Genomic DNA, 8,252 nt, shown 5'->3' with positions numbered 1-8,252 from the left:
TAATTATTCTTGAGGGTATTCTTATTCGACGTCGTTAATTTAATTCAAACTTGACACGTGGAAATGTAAATTAACTAAGTATATAATAGAGAGTAATTTAATTGAATTTTTCGATGATTTCTTTAATATGCTGGGAATAAGCGAGACACGTGAAAAGAAACAAATAGGCATTTATTCACAAGAGGCAGGTGTAGTTACAGTAGTTTCATTTCTGTCTTGCTTTTCATATATATATATATATATATATGTATATATATGTACGTGCATACATATATGTGTATATATACACATACATATTTATATATTTATAATAGTATCTTGTAACCGACCCGTAATCACCGATCGGTCCAACTACGCAATACAAATGGGCATGAACAATGGGGGCGGGTGCATACAAAGTGTTCGTCCTCTCGCACACGAAACGCGCCGTTTCTCCTTCTTCTTTCCTAAGTACTTCTTTTTTTTCTTTTTTTTTTGTTTCTTTTAAATTTTACTTTGAGCGCAGCGAGATTCCACTTTATAAAATTTCTGTATGTACGTATGCGCGCCTGTGTTTCTCAGATAGAATCCCGCTGCTCGCACACGCTGCGACCCGCCGTTACCCGGTCCCGGCGAGTCGGCCTGAACGCGGACGTACTCAGAACTTGGATGCTTCTCCCTAATTAGGTGCTTCTCGCGGCACCTTAGACGAGGACCTGTTCAGGGGAGAACGCGCGGCTAAGTACGCGTAAACCGCGCGGCTGCACACGGAATGGCAACACGCTGCCTAATAGGAACCCCGACTGCCGAAATGATTCAACGGGAGGACCCTCGGTCCACCACTAGTCGGCGGCTAAACTTTTTCCGTAGACATAAAACATCGGCGACTTTTTGTTTTTCTATTTCTTTTGCACGATTCCCTCCCCTTCCTCAAAGGTGTCCCGGTGTGTGGTAACAATATATAATATATAGTATGACAATATACGACGACGGCGGCTCTTTAAATTTGTCTCCTATAGTAACGCGACGATGACGTGATCATGACAACAATGTAATAACAATGAGGCTTTTAGCGGCGATAGCGTGAATAATCGTGAGTTAATTCGTAATCAATTCGTAATAATGAGGCGACTCGACCGCGAGTCTCGAATGCAAAGCGCTTCCCTCGTGTCGAAACGAATAATCAATGTAGCAATTAGTGTAAAGGTATAGAGAGAGGTACGTACTCTTCTCAGGGTAGAGAAAGAGAGACAGAGACAGAGAGAGAGAGAAAGACACTATAATTATCGATGAAGCAATCGTGTTTCTTTTGTGCAGAGCAAACTCTTCTATCAGTAGATTCGCATTTCTTCTTTCGTTAAGGGTATTACATGCCACGGTAAATACAGTAAGGTTCGCTATTCTATGTCAGTTATAAGTGGCTCCTGTCGTGTTTTGACCACCTGAAAACTCGCCCTCCACCCTCTCCCCCAAGCTCAAGATCACCTTATCGCTCGTAATTCTTTTCTCCCCCGTGACAACGTGTCAACACCTATATAAAGAGACAGTTAAGCTATGCGCAATTTGTGTGAGTGAGTGTAAGCTCTTCTCTCTTCCACGTGTACGTTGTTCGTGACTACTTGGAATCGTGTGTGCACGTATGTCTGTATATGAATGCGAGTGATTGTGCATCGGGCGCGGTGCTATGACGTTTCTGCGAACGTGTCTGTCCATTGAATTTCATAGCTTCGGTTTTTTTAATTATTTTTTTTTTATTCTCTACACACGTATATATCATATTTACAGCCACATCATTTGTAAATACTTCTCGCGCATTTTTCGAGGCTGTTCTCCTCCCAAAGACCAAGGAAAAGAACGAAAGATGAGCGGATGAAGGAGACGGAATGGAAGATCGCGCTCCCGCAAATCTCCAGCGTCGAAGTTGGAACTCGCGGTGCTCAGAAGCGACCGAATATCGTGAAACGAGCCCCGTCGCCGAGCTCCTTCAACCCCGCGTTTTGCGGACTCGCGATCTCTCTTCCAAGTTTACTGTACAATGTGGTGTTAAGTCAAATTAGGTTCGCGGCATTTGAGTTCGCTCGTTCGGGAGCGAAGTAAGTATCGCCGCGTTAATTAATTCTCGCGACATGAAACCAATAAAAAAAAGACTTCGCGACGACGGTGATGAATAAAAGAGAGATATCGCGATGAACTATGTACATAATAATAGTAATCGCCCCTCCCGATCAGCAATATACTCATGCATACTCATCCTCTCACGCACACTCCTGCAACGCTTTATTATATCTCGTCTCTCTTCTTTCCATTTTTTTTCTGCGTTTTTTTTTTCTCTTACTTTTATAACACTACATAGAAATATCTTCGTTCTGGGTCCCGCACAACTTTGTATCTCTCGCAACGACGATGGCTCGTACGACGTGACCGTCCTCGCAAAACAACGAGGACTACGCTCTTCGAATGGGAGAGGCTGCCTCTCGAGAAAACTGGGAGGATGCGATTTCAGTGGCTCACTGTTTCACAACTCACTCGCTTCTCTTAGGGTACATATAACTATCGATAAGTGCCACTCGGATTTATTTTGGAGAGATAAGATTTAACAGACGATTAATCTTTAAAGTAGGTATCAAACTACCTGTCTTTTTTTTTTTTTTTTTTAATGATCAGCGTATAAAATTAAAATCGACTGAAACCAAGGGAGAGTTGATTGCAAATTAAGCGTGTATTGGGGAGCGGTGAGTCTTCTTCGTGCATCAATCGTCATCAGTATGCACGCATATAAATGTTATACGTATCATGAATTCGCGGTGCGACGCGATCGGGTCTACAGGTGTTATCACCGAAACGTGCCCGAAGCTACGCTCTCAGCTATCTAAATTCTACCAGATAGCAGCGAACGCTAGTGCGAAGTGCGGCCCCATAGCTTGTACATGTTCCTACGTGCGTGGGACGTATGTCTAAGTGCTGTGGGAAGTCTTCGTACGTGCTGTTTTCTCATGTTAATCGACATCTTCTGGTACGAACGTGCTTCTCTATATTCTCTGGGGTAGCGATTGGAGAAATTGCGATGGCCTGATATGCATACGATTTTTTTTTTTTTCGACTGTAATTTGTCGTGCTACGATGCGCCTAGCGGTAACAATTATCGTTTAGCGTTCGCGCTTACATAGATAGTAGTTATTACTGACGATAATTATTAATCACCATTTTGTCTGGTTTAACATTTATCACCGCGCTTCTTCTGAGTGTTGCGTAATACGTTATTGCGTATACAACGACTATGATCGCACGTAGCTTCGATATTGTTGCGGACCACTGATCTCCTGTCTAGTACAAGAGTGTCATTCCTCCCCCTTGCCCTCCCTCACCTCAGGTTGAAGTCTAAAGGACGGTCGCGGTATAAGTATTTGTCGTATCGGCTTCGTGATCTCCGAGGTGCTGCAAAGCTCTCTCCTAAAGCTCCTATTAATTCGCCATAAAAAATAAACTCCCTATCGGCCGTCGTGTAAACGTGCGCGCGTGTATCTGCGGGGTGTCTTCGAATCCGTCGCGCTCGACTGGCGTATCGTCGCCGAAATAAGAGAACGCGACGACGTCCGCGAGATACTCGGTGCTGGTCCGTGTGTACGTACGTATATGTATGTCTTCGTGTTAATTTACGTGTGTGCGAGCGGAGGTTTTCTCCGCACTTGTGTACGCGTGTACATGCAATTCGGTCGCCGTTCTCACCTTGCCTAATCTGTATACCCGAGATTACACACGCACGTGTATGTGTGTTTATATATTATTTATATATATGCAAGCTCTCTATAGCTCCTCTCAAATCACGTCGAATGCCTTCGCGGATATACGCTTACTACTACACTAATTGCAGAGCTCATTCACTCCCTGGCACGCACACAACTTGATTCGCTCGCGAGATCCCACCGGCAGGGCCTCCTCCACTTCTTCTCCCGCTCAAGCAAGCGAATTAATTAAATTTAGCGCGATAATCATGATCTTATATATACAGATAATTTTGCTCGTCGATTTCTTCCGATTCTTTCGCTGTCTTCTATCCCATCTTTGCCTCCCTACCTTCCCGTACGCTTTCGTTCTATTGATTTCTTACAAATGCTGCTTTCAAGCTGGTATACGCTGTCTTCTAAAGATGCGACAGAATCTACGCGTCCCGGTGACATTTTTATCTCTTGACGAAACGCGACAAGCTCGCAATACTCTCTCCCTCCTTCATCGGATTCATTGCATAAACATACATAACATCATATCGACATAGGTAAGCGTAGTCCACTATAGCTGTGGTACTGGTATAGCACTCTGCGCAATTTTTCGCGAAATTCAGTCGTTTACATTGTAAAGAGAATATCCATTCGCCCTGTGGCCGCCTTTTGACCCATCAGGCTTACTTCCCCTCGTTTCTCTAGGGGTTGCTTTCCCAACGGCCGAACTGGATACGCCTGGTGTCCAGGGAGGGTGAGAGCAGCGACTTGAGGGACGCGCTGGGCGGCGAGCTGCCGAAGTACTTGAGCGTCAACGGCGATTGCAGATGCCTGTGTCGAATCACCTCTCGCTCAGCAGGCAGTGGCCAGAGTTCCTAACGGACAGTCGGAGGACTGATCTAATTATAATCCAAAATATTGAACCGTTCGATGAATCTTTCCGTCATTAATAATTTTATTTATTTTTGCATACAATTGTTGAAAAATTTAATATGTATTTTTTATTAAATTTTCAAGTCTAAAGAAATTATTGATTAATTAATGGCATAATTCTTTTAATTTTGAAAAGAATAATTGAATAATCGAAAAGTAATTTACCTGCAGCGAGAGAGCCTCGTCTCAGGACTCGCCCTGCTTGTTCCTGCGACCAGTCAAAGATCCAACCAAAGATTTCAAAGTCGCACCTAAGCCTCTGCCATTCGGAGTATTAAGACTGCTGGCGTTTCTGAAACCTTGTGGATGTGCGTCCAAGCATTTCTGATACCTCAGCTTAAAGAGAAATAGAAACATCTCATTCATTTAATGTCTCAATTTAAAGCGGATTTGTGAGGTCTTTGAGAGAAAATCTTTACCTTGCAAGCGGCTTCAATCGTTTTGCAGAGGGCTCCGCTGCTGGGCTCGCAGTTGAACACGTGTGCGATAAACAAGTCCTGTGCAGTGTGCATGATGAAAGCGCATTGCTTCACATTGCGTCCAATACCGAGGAATGACAAGTAGCGTACTCGGCATTCGGTGATGAGCTTGTCGTCCTGAAAATATTATGTTGTAAATTGATGATGTTTTCACGAACTTTCGGTACCTAAATATCGATGTCTTTAAATTTACTCACGTTCGGTGTGTGAATAGAGATCATGCTAGGAGCTACGGCGACGTTAACGTTTCGCCATTGATTGATCGGCGTGTTCGTTACGATATGTTCTATCGCCTCGTTCAGCACTTCCATGCCGGTCGCCTGAGTGACCTGCATGGATCCGAGATACTGCGCTCGCAACACCTTTTTCGGTTCCTCCATCGGTGTTGGGAAAGATTGTGCTGTGCAAAAATATAACAAGAGAATTATGTAACTTCTCTTTAAATTTATATATTACTTCAAGGTAATTATTTTTTTTAATTTAAATTTTAAATTGATTTTTGCCAGCTTGTTAAACAAAATATTAGTTTTAAGCTACTTACTGACTAGTGCCTGGCCGTTTCTGTGGAAGCGCCGATGTTCAGTGGGCAGATTCGTAGGTCTCGTGGCGAGACTTGTTCGGCCGTTAATGTCCACCGGTTTCGCGAGATTCTGATGCTGAGAACGCTCGATCATTATCTTCTTGCAAATGTCACGAAGCGTGTTCGCGATCGTGCGCGCTGGTATGTCGCAACGAAACACATGGCACATGTGTTTCCTGGTCGATCGGTCTCTTGCTACGTAAGCAAAGTCCCTGAAAAGTAATGCACATTTAAGAATCGAACTTTGACCGAAAGTTTTTGCTCTAATCTTATTTTTGTATTTTATTTCAAATAACATTGTTGTATACTTTACCTTTCGCTATGAGATTCAATCCAAGGAAAGAAGACATTCATGAAAACGATGGAAATATTTTAGTTGAATGAATAATATACGTCTAAATAATTATTATATACAGATAGCAAATTTACAATTTTACAAATTGTGGATTTTGATAAAGAGTTTGTTTTAATAGCATTAAATAATTTAAATTAATAAACCACTCACCGACAATGATCTCTGCCCACGCCCCACACTCTAACTGTATGAATAGGTTGTGTGTTAAGTACGGTGAGATTCTCCGGATCGATCAGCTTTAGCGCGCCCTCGTCCAAGTCCATAAATAGATCCTTGCCCTAAAATATTTCGTAACATATCTTTCTCATCGCGTGCTTATTGCGTAGTAAAATCTAAAATGTACTTTTCCAGCTATTGCTTTTACATTTTTAAATCTACGATTAATAATGCACATTTAACCTACTTAATTTCTAAAGAAACTTACGTCACCCCATCGCCCAACGACGTCCAGAAGATCGTTTCTGCCGAGTGATAGGTCCACGATGCACTTGTTGACAGCTTTGCTGCTTCTCTCGGGTGTCAGATCCTCTTCCGCGATCTCCGTCCAGCCCAGGGATCGCACCGCGAATCTAATCGGCTTGTCCCTGCCCTCGGAATCCGCTCTGGCAGGATAGCTTCTTCGTCTAAAAAAAAAAAAAGAAAAAATTAAAAAAAAAATGTAAGTGAATTTAAAATTCTTTACAGAGTAATATCGTTAAATTGAAGGTGTGTACTTACTTGAGCGCTAATTCCACCTTTCTCTTGTTTTCCAATTCCTGGTCCAGAGCCGAACTGGTGTTGCTGCGCGTTACCGTGTTCACCATACCACTCAAAGTGTGAAAATTGTTTATCTATAACATTAACATTACAAATAAAAACGTGATAATAATTTTAACATTGAGTTTTATTAACAATTTAATTATAACAGTATACGTAATTTGAAGATTCTCTCGATTATTGTACTTACGCTATCGTTATCTTTGACGAGGCTTCGACGCGCCTCCGTTTTCGAATGCAAAGGGGCCTCCGGCGGTTCTCTCTGTATGTTTCCGCTTTTTACGTGCCAATAATAAGGTCCATTCTCATCTGAAATATTTAATCCAGTCGTCAACACAATTCGAGAACTAATACAATAGTTGCAACAGTTAAGCAATTATCGATTATCCATTTAATCACAATCGCGAAACCGCACAAAGTAATCGGGCAACCGAAATTTATTTAGGATATTTAAAAACGGGAGTGCCGCCGAGGTCGCGCGTATAGTTTTAATTAATAATCCGCGAGTGACTTGTGAAAGAAGGATCTGAATTCTGAGAGGAGGAGCGGGTTTAAAATGGACATCATACATCGACGGGGCATCGTTTGGGTAAATATTATTTCCTATTTATATTAAAAAAATAATTTTTTCTATTTATTTTTACTGATTTTATTATCCTAAAAGTAATAGATAATAATTTCTAATAAAAATCTTTGCTAGCAATAAATAATTATATTATTAAATATTAAAAAAGAAGAATAATCGTCGCATATTAAAATTATATTTTAAATAAATAATCGCTATTTTATACATCTTTTTCATTTTAGTTTTTTGTATAATAGTAATAATTAAAAAATATTAAAATTCGTAGATTTGTCGTGTATATTAGCATCAGTAGTAGTTTAAGAAGTAGTGTTTCGAATGTTTCGTTCACGACTATTTGCGGCGTAGCCGACGTTCTCAATTGTGCGATTAATAAGAGAAGAAGAAGAAGAAAAAAAAAAAAGAAAAATAATAATGGCAAGATTGCAGCAAGCAATTATCTCAATTATTGGGAACGAGATGCTTTAAGTTACTTCGTGCGGATTCGCTTTGGTATCTACCTTCGTGCTTCTGCCAGCCAGGCGGCAAGTTCTCGTCCTTATCTTCCGAATCGGTGCTGTCCACGTCGGGCTTCTCCTGGGTATTGTTCTGTAGAATCGTATTGTTCTTCTGGTCTTTTGGCTGTCGCCGTTTCACTGGTACCGCGTACAGCTCGCTGTTCAGGCCACCCTCCACGTGCGGCACGCCGCCCATCTCTGCGGTCTCGTTGTCGGGCTTCTCGCAATAACTGTAGGGCAAAGTCAAGAAAAACCGGGGTTAAGAAACGACAGTCTGGGTTCACCCCGAAGGGCCTGAGCACAGTCACGCCGCGACGTCTACTGAATACGCAAGCAATACGAAAGTCTAAGCTCTGGGTCCAAGAAACATTTTC

At 41.9% G+C, this 8,252-nt stretch overlaps 1 protein-coding gene across 1 annotated transcript in view; it reads right to left on the bottom strand.

Annotated features, from left to right (window-relative positions):
• Positions 1-152: 152 nt before the first annotated feature.
• Positions 153-8,252, bottom strand: part of LOC139106141 (protein Fe65 homolog) — a 138,287-nt gene continuing 130,187 nt past the window's right edge. Inside the window, exons 6-16 of the mRNA XM_070662704.1 lie at positions 7,882-8,108; positions 6,989-7,107; positions 6,760-6,872; positions 6,467-6,665; positions 6,193-6,320; positions 6,001-6,006; positions 5,649-5,899; positions 5,305-5,507; positions 5,048-5,224; positions 4,794-4,964; positions 153-4,570 (exon numbers count right to left, since the gene is read on the bottom strand). Coding sequence (XP_070518805.1) covers positions 4,815-4,964; positions 5,048-5,224; positions 5,305-5,507; positions 5,649-5,899; positions 6,001-6,006; positions 6,193-6,320; positions 6,467-6,665; positions 6,760-6,872; positions 6,989-7,107; positions 7,882-8,108 — 1,573 coding nt within the window. The 3' untranslated portion in view covers positions 153-4,570; positions 4,794-4,814. The remainder of the gene's footprint in view (positions 4,571-4,793; positions 4,965-5,047; positions 5,225-5,304; positions 5,508-5,648; positions 5,900-6,000; positions 6,007-6,192; positions 6,321-6,466; positions 6,666-6,759; positions 6,873-6,988; positions 7,108-7,881; positions 8,109-8,252) is intronic.

The sequence above is a fragment of the Cardiocondyla obscurior genome, linkage group LG10, assembly GCF_019399895.1.
Source record: "Cardiocondyla obscurior isolate alpha-2009 linkage group LG10, Cobs3.1, whole genome shotgun sequence".
Lineage (NCBI taxonomy): Eukaryota > Metazoa > Arthropoda > Insecta > Hymenoptera > Formicidae > Cardiocondyla > Cardiocondyla obscurior.
This window is presented reverse-complemented; position numbering and strand designations above follow the sequence as displayed.